We start from the raw sequence: 22,065 nt of genomic DNA on the forward strand, positions 1-22,065 counted from the left end.
CAAGGACAGAGCACTTCCGATCTCTCTCCTAGTAGCTAAGGTTACTGAGCCAGTTGGACGGACAAATGGAAAGGCCTTATAAACCCTTCCCACACTCTTGCAATGTTCTAAGCTCTCTAAACACTCAAAAAGAACACAACAAAAGCAAGCAGTCAGTCTGATGCTATGGTTACTGAGCCAGTTGGACTGGCCATCGGGAGCACCGGGACATTTCACGGCCACTCTCTCTCTCTTTTAAAACTGATTGACTCTTATTTTTCCACCTAAGCATTTCCTCCGATATTCTACATTTGTTCGTCTGATCTGTTCATCCCTGCTCCCAGAGCAGTAGCGATGGGGAAAGACAGACCACACCCCGCTCCTCCTTTCTCTTTCTGAGGCTTTGTCACAGCAGAGCAGAGACACGGGTTGTTGTGTCTCTGCTCTGCTGTGACAAAGCCTCAGAAGGAGAAAGGAGGGGGTGGGGGGATCTGTCTTTCCCTATTGACAACAACAACAACAATAATAATAATGAGTTATGTACAGTATTGTCATCATTGTATGTTCCCATTCAATGGTGAAATTTGATCTCTGCATTTACCCCATCCACCACCAGGTGGTGCAGTGGGCAGCTACTGAAGGCGCCTGGGGGAGCATTTGGGGATAGATTGTGCTGCTCAGAGGCACCACAAGATGTGCTGGGGATTGAATCTGGGACTTTCAGGTCCGGGTCAGCTGCCCTGCCTCTACCCCATCTCGCCCGTCGTGTCCAATCTTACATTTAAAACTGCGAAAGAGTGAGTCCACGAAAGTCGAACAGTGAAGTATCGAGGGACTACTGTACTACTTATCCTGCTCATATTTACAGGCTTCAAGTTTAGAAAATAAATTTTGCCAGTCTTGCTACATTTTACTGCAGGTTTGATTGCTTGTACTCTATCACATTAAGGTTTTCAACTTTAAAAATAAACAAACAATCATCTCTTACATCTGGTAAATAACTTTTTCTGATGAAAACAAGACAAGCTACTGGAAAGTCAAACTTCAAGCTGAACTTTTGACCGTCTTCATTTTTTTCAGTACAGATGAGGAATGTTCTACTGAGTCAAATGAGTTATGCTAATTATTTTCTTTTCAAGGGTAGTTTGTATAGATAATATTCACACATTTGTTATTACTTATACTTCCATCTACTATATTGTTTTTACATTTTGTTTTATCAAACCAAAGTTGTTTAATTTAACAATTATATTCATATTGTTATGATCACGGAGTTTTTGTGTTTTTAGTTTATGTGTTTGTTGTTGCTGTTTTTTTTATTAGTTATCTTTTTTATTGTTTTAGATACAATATGTTTGTCTTCAGTTTTCTCAGTTTCACATGTGTCATTTAGCTGTCCTCCCTCGGCCATTCGGTTTTCAGCTCTTTTCCCACCTGAAATTCATCAGTTCATTAAGCTCCTCGCAGCTTCCCTCTACTCTTTCTGCTGTTTCTTACTCTGCTTCATAATTTTCTGTTTTTTCCACCCGAGTTCCCGTCTTTCTTTTTGCGTCCTGGTCAGATTATTTTTGCTTCCTGCTTCCTGTGAATCCTAATTTATTAGTTAAATATTTACTTCTTTTTTTTTTTTTTTTGCTGCCATGTTAGCTCTTTTATTTTCCTAATAAAGTGCATTTTCCACTACATCCTCTGTTGCCCACGTTATCATTTCTGGGTCCTCACACTGTGATGGTACAAGATTTATATCTTTTATTTTGGAAATAAGTGAGCTAAAGTAAACTAGGTGCACTGATGTACTTCCAGGTACACAAGCAATATTTATCAGTTACCTGCAGCCACAAAGAGGATTCCTGCTCCCAGGATGATGTTCCTTTTGCTTTTATAGAAACGACTAGCAGCGATGCAAACCCCTCCCATCAGCAGCAGGATGGCACTAAGGATGGGGAAGATGTTGGATGCTCTAACCACCCCTACAGGAGCAAAGATTAAAGCAACAAACATTAGGATGGGGAAGGAGTAATCTGTTACTTTACCAAACCTAAAGATGAGGTTGTACTGAAATTTGATCAAAATTATTACATTTTTTCTACAATTATAAACGTTAACATAAAAACTTGGAGTGCATTTTATTCTCAAGTAATACTTTAATAAAAAGCATAAAACTTTAATAAAATCTTGGGTAAAACTTTATTTTGCTCTGTTTGCTACAAAAATGTGCATTCAGTCAGCGCTGCACTGTAAACATGTTGGCAGAGGAACAAGATGCTCATTGAAACTAATATTTTAGTAAGAACTAGCTTTTGTCCACTGAAATTCTGCTTCTGCATCTGAAAGAAAACATGTCACAGTTCTGTGCTGAACTTCAGCAACAGACAAAATGGGGCAGTCTGCAAAGAATGTGTGTTAAAAATATACTCAAAATATTTGGTGATGAAAACTACAGACACACATTCGAATAAAATGATCCCATGTGGCTTTCAAGAGGTCTGTCAACCGCACACACATTTTAACACTCCTCTCATCTAGGACAACTAGGCCACGGGAGAGAAAATGCCACTTAAATGCCAGCAAAATGCCTCTGCAACAATGTAAACAGAGCACAGGCTCTGTGCAGCATATCACAGAGCAGAAGACATCACTGCAGGGCACCGAGAGAGAACTAGGGCACCCATCTACCATCACTTTCTACACACTGTCACATGTTTGGTTCTGACCATCTTCTGACCAAAAAGCTGATAAATACACACGATTAAAAAGTAAGTATAGATTGTTTTTTTCTTTCTCTCTGTCTTCTTGTCTCATCATCTGTGTTTTGGTAGTCGAGCGTCGACTTACTCAGGACGTATTCGGCCCCATCATGGTCAAAGTCTGCGTCCTCTGGGAAGTGATTAATCTGCGAGCACACTCCTCTCTTCACACCTAAAATATAATAAAAGGTGACAAGACTGAAAAAATAAAGTAGTCTTAAAGCAACAATTCAGGTTTTTTAACATGTATGTTATGAAGCATTAATATCTTACTTGCTGTAGAAGCTATTTGAACAACCGTTAACACTGGAATGTTTTTTCTGGATAAGCAAAACCTTTAAAAAAGAAATTGTTTTAGCCTCTGTAGAGCTGTCTGGAGATGCTCCTGTGTGTTATGTATGGCAAACCAAGTGGCCCATTAGTAGTCACTTTTACCACATGTCTGGTTATTAATGGACCACTTGGCTTGCCATATTAATGAAGAGACTTCATCAAATTGGACATGCTGTCCGTGTCTCTGCTGGGCAGGAGTGTGAGCGTGAGCTGGTGCACCTACTGCAGACGTAATATCCACTCCACAGAGTTGGCAATGTCTCCTCTCATTGTATTTTTAAAAAATAATAAAAATTAAAATGCGCAATGACTTTGGACTTTTAGGGGTGGAGATTTGAGTTGCCGTATCCGAACAAACAGTTGCCAGAACGCACCCGGTTAAAATGAGAGAGTTACCGGATCTTGTTCTGGCAGGATCAAGCTCAAATTAAGTACTGGTTCCAGTGTCAGTGTTCATGCTCAATAATCCATGTAAACAATCCAACAATGTTCAGTCAGGTCATCTGGACGGTTTCTTTTTTTTTGTTGAGACTTTTCGCCCTTCATCCAAAGGGCTTCATCAATATGAGGAGTCACAAACAAACTGTTTCCCCACCAAGCAGTACACTCCTATAGTGGACCAACCAGAAACCAGAGTGAAAAAAATTCTTGAACACTATCACCGTGTTTCTGTGTAGGCAACAAAACCACCAGCCATTTAAAAACAATGACATCATAGCCTCGTCTTTAACTGCGAACTTAGGGTGCGTTGTCTTCTTCTTGTGTTTACAAGCTTTATGCACACGCTTAATGCCTTGTTTCCTGTTTTTGGTGTATGGTGCCACATACAGGCCTGGCATAGTTACTACGGCTTTTTTAATTATAATTTAATTTTTAAAGCATTTCATTTCCCTGTGAATGAAGAACTTTCCAGAGACTGTGGCATGTTTATTAGGATATTTTAAGAAGCGACAAATAAAAAATTGTTTTGGAAAAACTTTCCATGTAGATAAGGCTTATTTTTGACCAGACTGATGAGCTAATGGCTAGTCCAACCAGGGGCAAGACCAAAGTGAATCACTACTGCATCTATCAAAAAATGTATATTAATACAAATGCTATTTTGTTAACATTTATATTCCTGTCAGTTTTGCATAATGCCTTTATTTACAGAGGATAATTTGCTTATTTGCAAGCAGCAGCTAGCTGTAGCACTTTAGTGCATCCTGGGGCACTTCCTGCAGGATTAATGCAGTCAGAAATAAACTGTATTCTTTCAAACAGACTCTTCAAACTGCTGTCTACAACAAGTAAGATAATAACTGTTTGCAACCTTTATACAAAACCCCTCATCCAATGATCTGAAGCTTAATGACATAAAAACAGCGAGTTTTGTTTAACATTCTTTTTTATTTCCTAGCCAAAGCATCTGAACTGAATAAGAGTCAACAAACCAAGAAAGAACTTCACAAGAGTTCACGGAACTGCTTCTAGAAGCAGATGGCGTTAGTACATACACAAACGGGTATGCAGGCAGAGAACTTCACGCTGTTTTCGCTTGTAAACAGAAAGCAGCGCACATGATGACGACAGCGCACAACTGTTGCTGATAGATGGATGTGAGAAAGATGAAGTGGTGGAAAGAAGAGACACAGACGGAAGGCGACGGACAGATGTGAGGTGATCTGATCGGTCACTCACGGCTCTTATTTTACACAAGTTCATCTGTAACGACACAGACGGAGGTACAAAGCAACAGGATGGGTCAGATGAGTCACATATCTGGGCCACATCATGCTCAAATATTCCCCTGAACACTGTCCAGCTTTAGGCATTGGTCAAACATTTTTGAAGGGATGTGCTTAGAGTTTGTGTTTAGGTGTATGGAGATAATATCGGCTCAGAAGGTATGATTTCAGCACCTGCATGGCATTGCACACACCAGTAGTTTCAAGGTTTAACCAAAACAAATACAAAACTATCATTTCTCATAACTGATCTGGGTGGGTGATATGCATTCCTCCAAAAAATGAATGCCCTTTAATTTTAGTAGAAGGTTCAATATGTGCTGTGCGCGGTTGTAATATGTGATCACAGCAGCTGTCGGTCTAATATCAGTGATGTAACTTTGTGATAATGTGTAAATAAAAACCTTAAAAATAATCAACTCAGTTCAGCGTCTCAGTCAGCGAAGCTGCAGAACAGAGGGGACAGGACACATCTCCCTCACCAGCATAATATGCCACCCATCCACAGACATAAATCTTTTAAAGCTAGGATGTCCTGCGCTTCCACCCCAGCTACACCTCACTGCATCACTGCACAACCACTGAGCATCTCTCTCAGCTGAATCCTCCTCAGACATCAAGGAGACTTGACCTCTAAAGCCACGCAAAGACAGTCGACTTCGCTGCCCCACAACGTGGGAGAGTAAACTGTGAATGACACAGACACTACAGAGCAACACAAGCAGAAAGCAGCGAGAGTTGATAGTGTTTGGAGGAAGGAGACAAAGCAAGAGGGAAGGAGCGAGTGGGGCGAAGGAAGAAGGGAGTGGGGGTGCACTGCAGCAAAGCTGCAAGGGCTGAAGCTTATCTCTAATTGGCTGCTTCGCTATCAGGATGCTGAGCAACGAGGACCAATTGGTTTCTTACAATGACCTCTATGAACTCTATGAACGAACTCTAAAAGGCTTTAAAATAAGTGTCAGGAGATTTTTTCCCACACAGAAATGTTTCCAACTCCGTCCGCATGCTGAAAACAAAAAGAGCAAAGATCACTAACTCACACCACCCAAGTCACCACGACGTCCATCCCACCCCTCACTCCTGAGTGTCAGCCAGCCACTCGAATGTATAATGAATCAGCAGCTCGTGCTGCTGGAACCAGCTGAGCAGTCCTGACAGTTTCTGTATCTTCTGCTGCTCTAAAGCAGAAGTCGATGAGCGAGCAGCCCTGCGCTTAAAAAAAGTGCAGCCTGAATCAAAGACAATGATTAATGGATTATTTTGAGAGAAGGTTACGCTTCAGTATAAGGTAATTATTACAAAATTATGAAAAACAAAAAAAAGGTGTTTGTGTCCCTTTGGCACAGTGCAACAAAAACAAATGAATTGTGGGGCCAATAATGATGCATATTTATAAAAATGGACGTTATAGCTTTTAAACTTTAATTCTACTATGCCAAACTGAGTGTGAGCACAGTGTAATGTTGAGCATGCCATCAGATCTCACTGCAGTGAAGGTAAAGCCATTTTAAGGCAGCTTTCTTTGACGATACCTCGACACGTCCAAGCAGAGGCGATCAGAACCACTCAGAGGTTCTGCAGCCAGGAATCTGTCTGGATGTAGAAACAGTTGTACATGTGCAGCTTCTGGACAAGCGCAAACTCTCCTGACTATGAGGACATTTTAAACACGTGCTAACTGCTATTCATCTCTTTCCGTTCCTCTTCTTGGATAAATGTTTTTCCCTTTTATCTGATATGAGCCACATTCATGCTGCAGCTGTGAAACTAGCCACTTTGGGCCTCCTAACCAGCATTCAACTCTGGTGTTATTTGTGTCAATGGGTCTTTTTCCAAGATCCTTCTCATGCCAAGCACCAACACCCCCACCCACTGCCCCCCACCTCAGATCTCAGTTGGTCAGGCAAGAATGCAGTCATCATTAGAAAAGGTGACGTGACCCCAAACTTGACTAAAAACACTTGTATTTGCCTTTTATGACACAAGTTTGAGCGACACAGTGGTGCAATTGGTACAGCTGCTGCTTCTCAGGCAGAAGGTTGCCAGATCAAATCCTGGCTTTTCTGGGTGGAGTTTGTATGTTCTCACTGTGCATGAACCAACACATGCATGTTAGGCTGATTGGTAACTCTAAATTGTCCCTAGGTGTGAGTGAGAGAGTGAATGGTTGTTTGTCTCATTTATCTCTATGTGTCCCTGTGATGGACTGGAGACTTGTCCAGGGTGTCCCTGTGATGGACTGGAGACCTGTCCAGAGTGTCTCTCCATCTCTCGTACAGTGACTGCTGGTCTGGATATGGACACCAGTGACCCCCGCAAACCAAAAAAGAAGAAGTGGGTAAAGATAATGAATGCATGTATGCATGGATGGATGCATGGATGGACACATTTGGTGAATTATGTCAAAATAAATAATTTTTGCTGCAGTGCTTCAAAACATTCTAAAATAAAATAAATTTTTTTTTTTTTTTCTTTGGGCAGCACGGTGGCGCAACTGGTAGAGCTGCTGCCTCTCAGTGAGTAGGTCCTTGGTTCAAACCCCGGTCCAAGGACCTCCTGGGTGGAGTTTGCATGTTCTCTCCGTGCATGCGTGGGTTTTCTCCAGGTGCTCCGGTTTCCTCCCACAGACCAAAAACATGCATGTTATGCTGATTGGTAACTCCAAATTGTCCCTAGGTGTGAGTGAGAGAGTGAATGGTTGTTTGTCTTGTTTGTCTCTATGTGGCCCTGTGATGGACTTGCGACCCATCCAGGGTGTACCCCGCCCCTCGCACAGTGATTGCTGGACATGGGCACCAGCGACCCCCGTGACCCGAAATGGAATAAGCGGGTAAAGATAATGGATGGATGGATATTTTTTCTTTCTGAACTTTTGTTTTTTAGAACCCCGGGGGTGAATGCAGCTTGTCTTACAAGTTTTCAACTAAATGTTCCTTTGCAGCAAACACAACTGAAGCAACCGTCCCATGCTCTCAGAGGAGAATCATTCCCGTCCATGGATGGACCCCCACAGGTTCTTTACCTTCCAGGCAGCAGATTCTCCAGAGCCCAGAGTGAGTGAGAGCCCCCGGGTCCTTTTTGTCTTTATTATGGGGATCATCCTGCGTGATGTTGGCTGTGCTGTTGCAGATCAGGGCACGGGAATACAGCCAGTAGTCCGTCCCTATCGCCACCGTCATCAGGCCGAAGGCAGCGAATGCCCCCACGGTGGTGAGAAGGATCTGAATCCCCTTCTCACACACCATGCCTGTGGGAGAAAGAGAAATGCAGAAGAGAAGAAACAAGAGTTTAGGGATTTATTTACAGTCACACACATGAGGTGAGAAGGAAAAGGTAAGCAGATGAGAGGTGGAGGCAGGTGTGGGAGGTGGGTGGGTAGCCTTGTGATGTGTCCTTGGAGAAGGCTTTAACGACTCTGCTGACTCGGCTTAACAAGACTGAATAAAGGTGGAGCGAAACCGATCACGTCTCAGCAGACTACATATTCATGACCCTGACACTGTTCTCCCCCTGAACATCAGAGACAAATACACACACAGCAGATCACACATGCAAACACCTTGTTCCTGTCTTTATCAGACAGGTGTGTGTGTGTGGAGGGTTGCATTTCTCCATGCAAACCTCCCTGCATGCACTCACACAAACAGCATTACATAACTCACTTAGAGCTTGTCATGTTGACTCATGCCAGCGTGTTGTGAAGTTGGCTGAGCATCACACTGTTGGCACTTCAGATATCTTCTGCTATTAAAAGTTTTCCTTTCATGCAGATACAAACCCATCCTGACTGAGTGGAGGAAAACAGACCTACCTGATGGCGAGTTTCTATCCTTCGACTCAATTTTGAAATCTTTCTTTTCCCCGTCAGTGAAGAACGTGCTGTCCCCTCAATCCGGACAGCATCCATCGACTGTTTTCACCTGCTCCTCTTCGCTTCCTTTTTCTTTGTTCTCTCGTTTGCCCCCCTGTCCCTTTCTTTTAATCTTGCTGGACTATGGATCTTGCAGGGATTGTGGACGGTTTTCCCACTCTTCCTGCTGTTAGCAGAAAACTTGAAGAAAATAAACCATGGTCACTCTTCTCTTGTGTCTCCTGCTGCAAAACAAATGTAAAAGAAAACAACATAAACCAATAAATCACATACTGTGAATTATTCAAATAACTATTTCTTCATATGCAATTAGATCATGTATTTAATAGGGACAGCAGATAATCAGGATCTTTATTTCCACAGGTTCAGTTGGTATCATCCAAATATTAACACTCACACCAACAGAGGATGGTGTTTTTGCCCAGTTCTGTGTGTGTTACCAACATATATCGTGAACTGCAGGACAAATGTTAATGAAACTTACAGAAAGTAATCCAGAATTGAATTCAACATCTTACTTTTAACCTACAAAGCCCTCAAAAACCTAGCTCCATCTTATATTACAGATCTTATTAGTCCATATTTCCCTAACAGAGCACTTCACTCTCAAACTGCAGGTTTACTTGTGGTTCCTAGAGTTTCCAAACACAGAATGGGAGGAAGATCTTTCAGTTATCAGGCTCCTCTCTTGTGGAACCAACTTCCAGTTTCTGTCTGTAAGGCTGACACATTATCCAGTTTTAAGACTGGGCCTCCTTTTTGATTAATCCTATAGTTAGGGTTGGCTTGGGTTTCCTGAGCTATCCCTTAGTAATACTGCTATAGGCTTAGACTGCTGGAGGACAATCTGACCACATTTCTTCACTCTGCTACTGTCTTTACTTACTCTGCTCAACCTGTTTTGTATTTGTAATTATTTTTTCTATCCTTGACGTGTTTTTTGTCTTTCAGATACACCTGCACCTACATCTGGACCTACATCTGGACCTGGCCTCTCCTTCCTGTCATCTCAGACAGTCAAAGCAGATGGCTGTTTATCCTGAGCCTGGTTCTGCTGGAGGTTTCCTCCTGTTAAAAAGGAGTTTTTCCTTTCCACTGTTGCCTTTGTGCTTGCTCAGGATGGGAGACTGTGACGAAGTGAAGATTCAACTTGTCTGCTGGTTTTCATAGATAGAGAACTTTACTAATTGGCTTTTCTATGTATGCAAATGTTCCTGTAAAGTGCCCTGAGACAACTTTGTTGTGATTTGACACTATATAAATAAAATGAATTGAATTGAATTCATCCCCGGATGAACATCTACAACTGATTAACGTTTAAAGTCAAATCCATTTACAGTAAGATGGCTGCCACAGCCAACTGACCTTTAATCAGTAAAAACTGGCTACAGCTCACTCAGTTCTACTGATATTGACCCAACATTAAATGTGGTAGTAGCTGAGGCTGAGCCCTAACAAAATTCCCATTAATTACTCTCTTCAGAATATATCATGAACCAATGGACATTTATTTAACAAAGCTTTCAGAAAGTAATCAGCGCATGCAGCTACAACTCCTAATTGTTTTATTGCCAACTCATTTTAATCCACCACAGCTAAAATGCCATCAGAAGAACAGTTTTAACTTTACAGATACTGAGATGAAACTTGCTGTGGTAGTAGCTGGGAGTCATTCTGAGTATAAAACGGCTATGTCAGTAATAAAATACTCAAATTTTCACGTTTATTTAACTTGTTCCAATGCATCCTTTCAAATATTCTCACAGGTTTAATCATATCCTGAGCTCTTTCCTGGTCCAGTGATGAAATACAACTTTTGCTTTGTGTCCATTAATATGATTTTTTTTAAATACTGTAACAGATTAATTTGGAATACATGTCATTCTTAGTCTTAAATTATTTATCTTAAAGTTGTGTTTAGTTATTTATAATGCACTTCACAAGACGTGGCTCCCAGTTTCTTTACAGCAATAGAAAAATATTTAACAGCTGCTGTACAAAGTTCTAAAAACAAATAAATAAATAAAACAATTACAAATACATTCACAAATGCACAGATGTAAACATTGTAATACTGTGCCATTTGACAAATATCAGGGCACCACCAAAATACTATAATGAGGAATACGAAAAGTATTTAGTTTAAAAGCTGCCTTTTGTTTAAGTACAAATCAATTTTGAACTCAGTAAACTCTTTCAAAATGCCAATAGAATAATACTGTTCCACTAGATGTTCTGCGTTAAAACTCACACAAGATGTTATTTTGCTAACGCTGCTAACAAGAGCACGTGCTAGCCGAACCACACCGCTAACAGTACTACCATGGTGCCAACGGGACCATGCTGCTCTAGATTTACTTCTTTTTCACTTTTGGTGCCTTGTTTCTGTATTTTTGTTGAATGCTTTGAATAAATCCCAGTTTATGTTAGTTTTGGGGGTTGTCTTCTATCCCGACTCCGCTCGCATTAAGCGTGTAAATGATAGCCGAACCAAACCTATGAGAATCGTGCTGCTGTTGTTCTGTGTATTGTTTTGCACTATTAGTGACTAGAGTATATCTTATCAGAGTGTCGGAGTTTCTTTATTGTCATTCGCAGCTCATGTGGTACATGTGGTGGAGCGAAATTATGTACACAGGGTCCCAGTTACATCCAACAATATAATGTAAAAGAAAAACAATGATAACATCTAAGATATGAACTAAGAAAAACATCATCTAAATATACACTAAGCACTAGTAGCATAAAAACATTACGTCGAACATCAGCACAAACCTGAACATGAGTCCGTGTAAGCAGATGAGCACGCATGAACACACCAACATTGAAACAGATCAGCAGCAACACTGAAACAGATCAGCAGCAACAAGGTGTGACCTTGTTCACAGTGATCATCCTGGTTAGAGACCCATGAGTCCAACAGCCTCAGGGCAGAAGCTGCTCCCCAGTCCAGTGGCCCCACACCCAATGCTCCTCAACCTCCCTCCTGAGGGGAGCGGGGCAAAAAGTGTGTGTGCTGGGTGAGCGGGGTCCCCCACGATGCAGGCGGCCCTCCTCCCGCACCCGGAGGTGCAGACGTCCGTGTCAGTGGGGAGCCCGACCCCAACAGTCCCCTGTGCAGCCTTCACCACTCTCCGCAAAGCCCCTCCTTGTGCAGCTGTGCAGCCTCCATGCCACCTGCTGATGCTGGAGCACAGGATGCTCTCCACTGCACACATGCAGAAGGAGGCGAGGACCGAGCCCCCCAGACCAGCTCGTCTCAGCCGCCTGAGGAAGTAGAGTCTCCGATGAGCTCTCTTGATCAGGCTGGTGGTGTTGTTGCCCCAGCTGAGGTCGTCATTCATGTATAACTTTTAACTTTCAAACTTTTTTTATAACTTTTAACGTATTGTTGGGTGTTTGTTTAGCGTATCTCTTAGTTTATATCTTAGATCCTTATTTACTGTTTCTTTTTTAAATTTATAGTTTTGCTATTGTTGGATGTAACTGAGACCCTGTGTTCACAATTTCGTTCCACCTCATGTACCACATGTGATGTGAATGACAATAAAGAAACTTGAATCCTTGAATTTTCTTACTGCCAAGAGGAAACTATTGCTGAAGGCTAAAGTACTCATTCAACAATGTTTAACTACCATCCACAGTACTGGGGTAATGTCGACTAGTTCATGTACAAGAACTTTCTAGAAGACCAACCTATAGGCTGCAACAATATGAAGGAATGTTTCTGATCACAATGCTTTCTGAGATATTTGGACAGTGAGAGAGTCTGCGTGAAGTTAATGATATCCAGTTAACCAGTGAATACAGGGTGCAGTGGTGGGTACGATAATCACAGCCAGTTATGAATCTTAGTGCACCATGATAGACAGCATCCAACATCTGCAGGGTTCTTGTAGGAGCGTTCATGTAAATAATGTCACCATAATCAATGTCACCATAATTATCATGTTTTGGTGAAGAAGTGAGGTGTGTGACCACTCCGCTGTCATACTCTATTGTACTGCGCAGAGGAGTTCCTCAAGGATATGTGTTTAGTCTTTTGCTCTTTACTCTGCTGACACATGTTTTATTGAAACATCTTACAGAGCTGAGGTGGAACAGTTGGTGATGAGATGTGGAGACAATAATTAAACCAACTAAGGAGCTGATTGTGGATTTTAGGAAAAGGCTGAATATCGAGAAACTCTCAGGCAGAAAACATAACTTTGCAGCACTGTGTGTCACAGTGTGTCAAGCTGAAATGAGCTGTAACGACGCAGATCAGCTTCAAAGTGTTAGACTAATTTTTCTTCTTTCCCACCATAAAAGCTAATCTTTTACGCAATGGATCACCAGTTAATATATATTTTTATATATCATTGTATTCATAATGACAAGATTTTGTGTCATTTATCTTTGGTTATTTCTCAACCTCAAAAGTTATTCTTTCCACCCATTTTCAAACTTTTGGAATGAAACGCTGCTACAACTAAACAAGAAAAACATAACTGTCGATAGGAGTATAAAAAAAGAGCTCCTACAGGAGCCCGAATGATCAAGCAGGACTGCATCTGTATACTTTTTCAGGAGTGTCAACACTTGAAACTAGAGTAGTGTTGCAAAATGTTGCCAGACGCTGTGGCACAAAGCATCGCTTGGCTGCTGCTGGCGTGGAAGTCATAGCTGAAAATAATGGAGGCATACTTTTTGACGATGCAACCATACAGCACTGGTATGTTTTGCCCTTTATACGACACTGGACACGTTTAATCTCATCATACATTTTTAATAAATGTGAAATGACAAAATAAATTAGTTTTTACTTGTTACTTGATACTTGAGTGAAGCTCCCTCTGAGGGAAACTCGAATGTGCACCCAGGTGTTGCGTTTCCATCAATACCGATTGATTTACTGTAGCCTCTGCAGAGAGTTATGGTGCAGGACTAAATGGCAATTAAACAGTTTCCCACAGCTCTTGAACTCCAGATGTTTTTCAAGTTCATTAATAAGCGAGGAAAGTGCTCTAATAATAATTTTTAATTATAAAACGATTTGCTTAAAATACATCAACTTGTCGATCACAGTTAAAAAAAAAAAAAGCAAAGAAGTGCATGGCGATACTGTTGGAGGCTAAAGAGAGAATGACTTCAGAGCATGTGCACAGCATCTACTCTGAATAAGAGGAGCAAGGGGGGTGGGGGAGGAGGCAAAGAGGACCAGCCCGGCAATGTTACCATAGCAACACTGATTTCCAAAGTCTGGATCAGCATAGAGCGAGGAGGAGAAAAGAGAGTGGCTGACGAAAGACAGAGGGAGAAAAGGGCAGAGAGGAGAGATGAAAAAGAAGAGAGGCAGAAAAGAGGAGAATATTTTAAGTCCTGAACAGTTTTTGACTGTAAACCCCCCACACTCTGCCGAAACTGTGTCAGTAGAAAAGTGTGTGGCGACGGCAACTCAGGAACTACTCAACACAAACCCATTTGGATCAAGGCTGAAGTGCATCATTTAGGCAAGAAAGAACCCATCTCTCGTGGTTGTTCCATTACAGATCGGGAACCAAACGGTGTTTGAGCACAGAGGACTCAACAAACAGTGTTTAACAAACATCATGCAGTTCAGTCAAATTTGTTAATATTTGATGATGCAATATGGCACCGTGATTAAAATAGGTTGCATCCTGTTTGCATTGTAAGACCCAAATCAGAGCTGCCTCAGAGACAGAAGGAGAGCCAGTGTGTGTGTGTGTGTGTGTGTGAGCATTTCCTCTCCAATGCTTCTGAGGATGGGTCGAGTTCAATCTTATTGAATCCCAGTAATGTTCCCCTCAGCTCTCCTCGGTTAGACAGTTAGCCTCATATCTCTGCGTTCAAGTTTCAAATGATGTAAACTGTCAAACGACACCGTTGCAGCGCGGCTTATTTATGAAACAGTCTGCTTGCTTACTGTATGTTTAGGTGACCGTGCTTTTCTTTTCCCCTGTGGGTTATGTGACCCTCCAACTCCATCAACACACTGAATCTCCCTGAGGAATAAAGGATTACACATCAATCTCTAAGGCCTATAAACCAAGCATGGAACATGTCAGTGTGTGGTCTTTGTATTTAGCAAATGACCTTAAAAATAACCTACTAAGTCATTCCCTGTGGCAAATCCTCCCCCGAGTGGCGGATCATAATTGTCCGTTCATTATCTGTAATTTCTATTTTCTTTCAATAATTACAGAGGAGAATGAAGGGAGTGTTTGGAACAAAACCAAGGGAGCGTGAAAAGACATGAGAGCATGAGAAAGCAAAAAAAAACAACAGAGTTTTACTAAGTGGCTCAGACTGAGGAGGACGGTTTATGAAGTCAGACAAATAAACAAGGTTTTACTAACATTAAGGCAGTCTGGGTACAAAATGAATGTTTTGTTTTATGTTTTGCTCTTAATTCCAAGTACATGAACCCACCAAATGTTTCTGATTTTCAGAAATAAAAATTATAAGCTGAACAGTAGGTTGGGTTTAAATCTTTCCTACTTTGGGAAATAACATACATTAAATATATTTTATATTACATAAGCTGAGCTGCACAATACATCAAAAAGTTTGTTACTGCCGTAACAATGTGTGCCATACCAAGTGTCGCAGCAAACGGTTATCTTATTCCATGCGCCATCTAGTCATGCTCTGCATCCTGATAATGTATTTGGCAAATCTGATGTCCTTGATGCCCACAACAGATTTAGATGATAGTGGTGAAGGATAATGAAGCACACAGAGAGCGTTGTGAGACAGAGGAGACAGAGAGGAGAAAGGCAGTGGGTTTGCTGCAATAGATGTTGTAAATGCAATATTTAATAATATTATTACAAGTAGTTGTTTTCCAACATCCTGAAGTTATCTCTAATCTATATTTAAGGCTTAGCATTCATTGAAGGAATGACTGCCTGTCGTTGTCCTGATGCATTCTCAATAATCCATATATCTATATCATATATATATAATTAATTTTTAAATTTAACCTTTGTTTATGCAGGTAGTCTCATCGAGTCACGAGAACTCATTTTCAAGAGAGACTTTTTACTCAAGGATCCAGAGTGGGGCAAATGAGGGTGGAGGCAGGTGTGGGTGATTCACCTTTTCCATCCACATTTTGATGTAGTCGGTACAGGGAGTCGAACTGGCGACTTTCTGATCACAGGCCCACCATCTCTAACCTCTACGCCACCACTCATTGTCAATTTTATTTATATAGCATGTTTAAAAACAACATTATGGACCAAAGTGCTTCATAAACAGGGAATCTTGCAATAAAATAAATGAAAGACCAAACATTAAAATCACATAATAAAATAGGCTAAGAACAAACTAAAACAAGAAAATAACACACCTAAAATGTTCTGATGGAGCTCAAACTAAACTTGATTTAAAAGTCATTGTAAAAAAAGTGAGTTTTAGGTTATATTTAAAGGACTGCACGGCCTCTGTAGTACAAATGTTAATGTTGAAGCATTTTGTCAAAGAAGAACCAGTTCAGAGGACCTGACTCAACCATGTCAGACTGCCTGCCATTGTTCAAGCTATAGTTTTAACCAAACATCATTTTATGTTGTAAAATGACGCGTTGGACCATTTTGGACACATCTTGAAAATAACACGCAAAATATCACACAATTTAGCAAGAACTTAACTTTTTGGGCTCATTAGTTTTGGCAGCTAGCTTGAATCAAGTTGACTCCTGAAGCTGTTGATGTTCATCCACTTGTTGTTTTTTTTTATTTTTTATTTTTTTATTTTTTTATTTTTTTATTTATTTGATAGTTTCAATAAATTCATTACATTTTCTCGACAAGAAGACAGAGCGAAGGAGAGCCCTCATGCCCTGAAGGGTCACTCGCAACCGAATACACTTTGGATTCCTGGGGCCAGTGGAAGCTGGTGTGTCTGTCTGTGTTGTCCGTTGAGGACGTAGAAGATGCGTACATAATTGGATTTATGATAACCGGATTTATGCATTTTGGTGTTGGCGAGTATCTGGCATATCAACAAATTCAGAATACAGCGGTTCTGGCAATTGTGAGGCCACCTTCCTTGTATGAAGGAATGTACCGAGCAGTAAGCTCTCAGACTCTGACGCTGCATGAGCTGAGCCATAAGCTGGACATGATTTCTGAGAATCACAGGCCACTTGTGGCTCCTGAGACTCACTGATGGGAAGGAATCGACCTTGGAGAAGGCTACAAGCTCGGTCCGGCGGTCTGACCACAAAATTTGACTCTTTGGAATCGCCAGTGAGACGTACCAGCAGAACTATGAAGACACATGGAAATGCAAGCAGAAGTTGCCTGATCCAAAATAATTGTGCTATCTGAATTTGGCTTCCTCACTCGGCCTTGAATTGGCCAGCCATGTCAACTTCTCCTGGTTGTTTATGTGAACGAGAAGCTCAGCCCCCCCCCCACACACACACATACACCATCACTCCCCTCTCGAGGACATCTGTGAATCTGTGTCAGAGTTGAGCCAGCTCGTAGACACTGTGCCATCTTTATCAGGACTATAGAACTTTCTGGCAGGGTCCTCAGACAACTCACTGCCTTCGACGGCCTCCTCATGCATAAATGTATTATGATGTCATCAGTATGTTGCTGTTTCATGTGCTGAGGTCTTTTTTTTTGCAACTTTCACACTGTGTCCCGTCTAGGACACAGTGGGAGATTTGAATTATTATTATTTTTTAACATCTCCACTCCCCCTCGTATTTCTTGTCCTTATCTGAAAAAAAAAAAAAGGCTGCGCCTCTCGAGGCCGACAGCCTCAGTCACCTCCGTCTCCCCCATTTTTCTTTGTTTATGTTTCTCTTGGACGGGCTGTACTGAAATGTAATTCCACGGCTCTTTGGTGCAATGACAATAAAGCTGATTCTGAGTCTGATTATGAAAACTTGCTTTGCGATATTTTGCTAACAGACAGACACATGAACACACACAGAGACTGGTAGAGGGCAAAAACTGTTGGGTAAAGTTTACACAACAGTGATGTTTTTGCACTGTAAGAAATAAAAATGAGAGTTCAACAATTTGTTGATGTCTTCTATCCCAAGAAGGAGTCATGGCTTAAATATATTTTTGTACCATATCCCTGTAACCATGAAAGATGCTGCTCCACAGCTTTACAGCTGTTCAGTTGACAACACAGTAATTGTCTGCCGCTATAAAAACAGACAATCATGTAGCTGCCTGTTTGTATGTTTGTGTTTGTTTTGTCTCTTATGGGAAAAAAATCCCATAAATAACTGAATTAATTTTAATGAAACTTTCAGAAAATAATCTTTGGATGTACATCTGCAACTGATGAAGCGTTGCAGTCAACCTGATTCCAGAATGCTGCCACAGCTAATCAACATTAGTAAAAACAAAAATGGCTAAAACAGTCAGTTTTACAGACGCTGAGCTAAGCTTTGGTGTGGTAGTAGCTGACAGTCGTTTTCAATACGTTCTCTAAACACAGGCCATGCAAGCTTTTTGTTTAGAGCTTTGGCATGCAGCTCAGTGAGCGATATGTACATCAAGTGTCATTATCAAATCTAATTATGGGTCATGAACAAATAGTTCACTTTTTTTACCGTCATAAAAGACTTAAAATAAATCTACATTTAAAGGACAGAGTGCTGTCCTTTGCCAACACTGTAAGCAACCCTGAGCAAACTCATCCTCACGGTGATGTTTTTTTTTTTGTACACTCTGAGTACTATGGGCCAGCCAGGGGCCAATGAACTGCAGCAGGACGTACCATAACAACAAAGGCCAAAAGCTTTGCTGTGGGAGCGAGCAACTGCAAAGACAATCACAGAACCAGGCCCTTGCTTGTCAGAAAACTTCAGATGTAATCAGATCTACCTGCGTGACTCATTCCCAGCATGACAGAATACCTTAGCTTTTATAAAATCTGAGCCCACCCAGTGAGTTGTAGCGCGAATAATGCAGCTATAAATCACACAGGAGATTTGAATCTCGTAGCAGCTGCTCCATTAGCTATTCATTGCATAAATCAACCACCAAACTGCTTGTTGAATAAATGATGACAACTGTAATAAGTGTTTTCACACATGTGAAAAAATTCTGGATCTGTGATTGGGTTTGCAAGATCCTACACCACAAACTGCCAAACTGCCTGGTAAATACATGAGAGACATCTGAAATCTTGACCAACAGGAAGAAAAGTTGCACTAGGCCTACTTATGATTGTTCTAAAAATACAAACAGTTTATTCTATTTTGAGCACATTCGGGAAACACTGAGCGGATAAGATTCTTCACCCTAATCATCAGAGGAAGCTACACACCTGAGCTCACAGCTGAAATCCCAAAGTGGAAATGCACATATTTACTTGTATGCACATTTGTATCTGTGCCAGCACAAACACACACATGCAGGTGCACAGAGCACGATCCAGGAGCAAACAAACTCCTGGCCAGCCAACACACAGCCCGGCTCAAACCCCCACAACTGCAAAATGATGACAGTAAAATCATAAAATAGGTCATCTTCAAAAGCGGCCTCAAAGAGTCGCTGAACTGCCATTAAGCAAATGCAAAGAGTCCACGAAGTGTCTCAGATCTGCACACGGCCAAACGTTGGCCTGTCTTAACCGAAGTGCTGGGAGAAGCAGAGGCAGTAACACCTTGGTCTGAGAGGCTCTACAGTAAAGTGTCTTGGAATGACCTGATGCTCATGAAGCCATGAAGCTGCTCTTGATGCACGTGAACTGAATGTGCTCAGCAACAAGAAGCTTTCAGGGAGAATATGGAAAATTGTTGAGCACTGGTTTAAAATAACTAAATGTGCTTTTTTTGTTTAAAACTCATGCATGACAGAAAGATCTCTACCCTTTTCCAGAATCAGCAGTTTAGTACAGTTATGTTCCTTATCAATATCAATTTAATAATTTTAAAAGGATGGTCACTGAAGATACTAAAATATCTGTTGAATTATGAGCTAAATGTCCTGTCTTTTTCTGTTTGAGGGAAAGATTCATATTTAAAACCTGTGAACTTGTAAAGGTTTACCAGCGATCATTGTAAATTACTTATAATATGGAAAAATGTCTTCTGCTGTCAATAAAAAGTTAATTAATTTGTAAAATGCATATTGTGATATTTAGGTACAGTATTTAAACCTTATAAATGGCACAAACAATATTTATTAAATGACTACAATTGAAAACAAACAGACAAAAATGTGATATTTTTAAATTAATATCTTGAGTTTCTGGAAAATTTAGTTTAAACAGATTACTTTCAATTTCTTGTACCGTAGAGTGATGATACTTCACTGCTTTGAGCAAACTACATGACTGTATTAAGTTTATCCTTGGTGAGCAGTTTGTACGTTCCTGCCTACTTCGTCAAGTGGCTGAGGTGAGCTCAGTCCTCACCTCCTTCTACAGGTGTGCAGTGGAGAGCATCCTGTGCTCCAGCATCAACGTGTGGCATGGAGGCTGCACATCTGGAGAGAGAAAAGTTCTGCAGAGAGTGGTGAAGGCTGCGCAGAAGACTGTTGGAGTCAGTCTCCCCACCATCACAGACATCTACACCTCCAGATGCAGGAAGAGGACCACATGCATCATGAAGGACCCCACTCACCCAGCACACAAACTTTTTGCTCCACTTCCATCAGGCAGAATGTTGAGGAGCATTAAGTGTGGAACCACTAGACTGAGGAACAGCTTCTACCCTAAAGCTGTAAGACTCTTAAATTGAGACAAATCACTGTAATGCCATTTTAATCAGACCTTTGACACTTTATACATGCTGCTGATTTATTACCCATCTGCTTACAGTTGACTCATGTTCAGGTTGCTGTTTACTACACCTTATTTATATTATTAATGTTAGCGTATATCTTAGATCCTTATATACTGTTTATTTTTTATATATACTATACATATACATTCACTGTGATGGACTTGCGACCCGTCCAGGTTGTACCCCGCCCCTCGCACAGTGATTGCTGGACATGGGCACCAGCGACCCCCGTGACCCAAAATGGAATAAGCGGGTAAAGATAATGGATGGATGGATACATATACATATAGCTTTTCTGGGTGTTACTGGGACCTTGAGTACACAATTTTGTTCCACCTCATGCACCACATGTGATGCGAATGACAATAAAGTCTCCTTGAACCTTGAACCTTATGCCAAATATTCCTACACCTGATGGAGGAATCCATCTATGCACAGAATGCAAATTATTCCCAAGCTTCTTAAATTGTTCATCACAACCTGCCAGACTTTCAGGTGAACATATATTTCCATCTGTCTGTATTTTAGTTATGTTTCTTCAGCAGGTAATGTGTATGAACTGTCATATTTAATGTTGATCATTGTAACTTTGATGCTAGTGCAGTGCTCACACTGTACTCATTGCCAAGCTAACAAACTGATAGCTTTCTAGACTCCTGTGGTCATAATTTTTCACCTTAATACAAAGTATAATCTAAGCAAAAGTCATTATAAGTTGATATATGTGTTTACTAATATGGTGCGTGAATATTACAGACCCATAGTACAATTAGCTGATCTTGTTTTGTGGTTTCAGTGGAGAGCTATTTTATAGCTGCCATGTGTCCATTGGTTTCACTATAGAAGTAAGTTAGAAATGCAGCTGCCAGGAAAAAGACAATGAGGAAGGCCAAAGAGATGATATATGGATGCCGTTAGAGAGGACATGGAGGTAGTTGGAGTGAGGACAGAGGATACAGAGGACAGAGTGAGATGGAGGAGGATCGCTGTGGCGAACCCTGAAGAGGGAAAAGCCAAAAGAAGAAGAAAAAGAAGAAGTGTTCATTGAATATTCAGTGTAGCATTGAGGTCAGCTAAACTAAACATTAAACAATGATGAGTTGTGTGCTTTGTCTGAAGCAGCAGGAAAACAACATTAGGTTATGCAGTACCCTTGTGGAATATGTGACTAAAGGCTGAATCACATTTCAATTAAAGGCCAAAGCATTTCTTGATGAAAGGCCAAATCACATCACGATTAAAGGACAAATCACAAAACAATTGAAGGCCAAATCACATCAGAATTGAAGGCCAAATCACATCACGAAAAAAGGTCAAATCATATCATAATTAAAGGCCAAAATCATATAATGAATAAAGGCCAAACCATATCATGATTAAAGGCCAAATGAAATCACAATTAAAGGCCAAATCACACCATAATTAAAGGCCAAATCACACCTTAATTCAAGGCCAAACCACATTATGATCAATGGCCAAATCACATCATGATTAAAGGCCAAATCACACCATAATTAAAGGCCAAATCACATCACGAACAAAGTTCAAATATGATCAAAGGTCAAATCACATCATGTTTAAAGGCCAAATCACATCATAATTAAAGGCCAAACCACATTATAATCAATGGCCAAACCA

General features: G+C 40.9%; 1 protein-coding gene across 1 annotated transcript in view; it reads right to left on the reverse strand.

Moving 5' to 3' along the window:
* Positions 1–1,800: 1,800 nt before the first annotated feature.
* The window catches only part of cacng8b (calcium channel, voltage-dependent, gamma subunit 8b), a 27,933-nt gene continuing 7,668 nt past the window's right edge, over positions 1,801–22,065 (reverse strand). The window contains exons 2-5 of the mRNA XM_037676878.1: positions 8,598–8,881; positions 7,809–8,033; positions 2,815–2,898; positions 1,801–1,949 (exon numbers count right to left, since the gene is read on the reverse strand). Of these exons, the coding sequence (XP_037532806.1) occupies positions 1,801–1,949; positions 2,815–2,898; positions 7,809–8,031 (456 nt within the window). The 5' untranslated portion in view covers positions 8,032–8,033; positions 8,598–8,881. The remainder of the gene's footprint in view (positions 1,950–2,814; positions 2,899–7,808; positions 8,034–8,597; positions 8,882–22,065) is intronic.

This window comes from Nematolebias whitei, chromosome 5 (assembly GCF_014905685.2).
Source record: "Nematolebias whitei isolate Nwh7 chromosome 5, NemWhi1, whole genome shotgun sequence".
Taxonomy (NCBI): domain Eukaryota; kingdom Metazoa; phylum Chordata; class Actinopteri; order Cyprinodontiformes; family Rivulidae; genus Nematolebias; species Nematolebias whitei.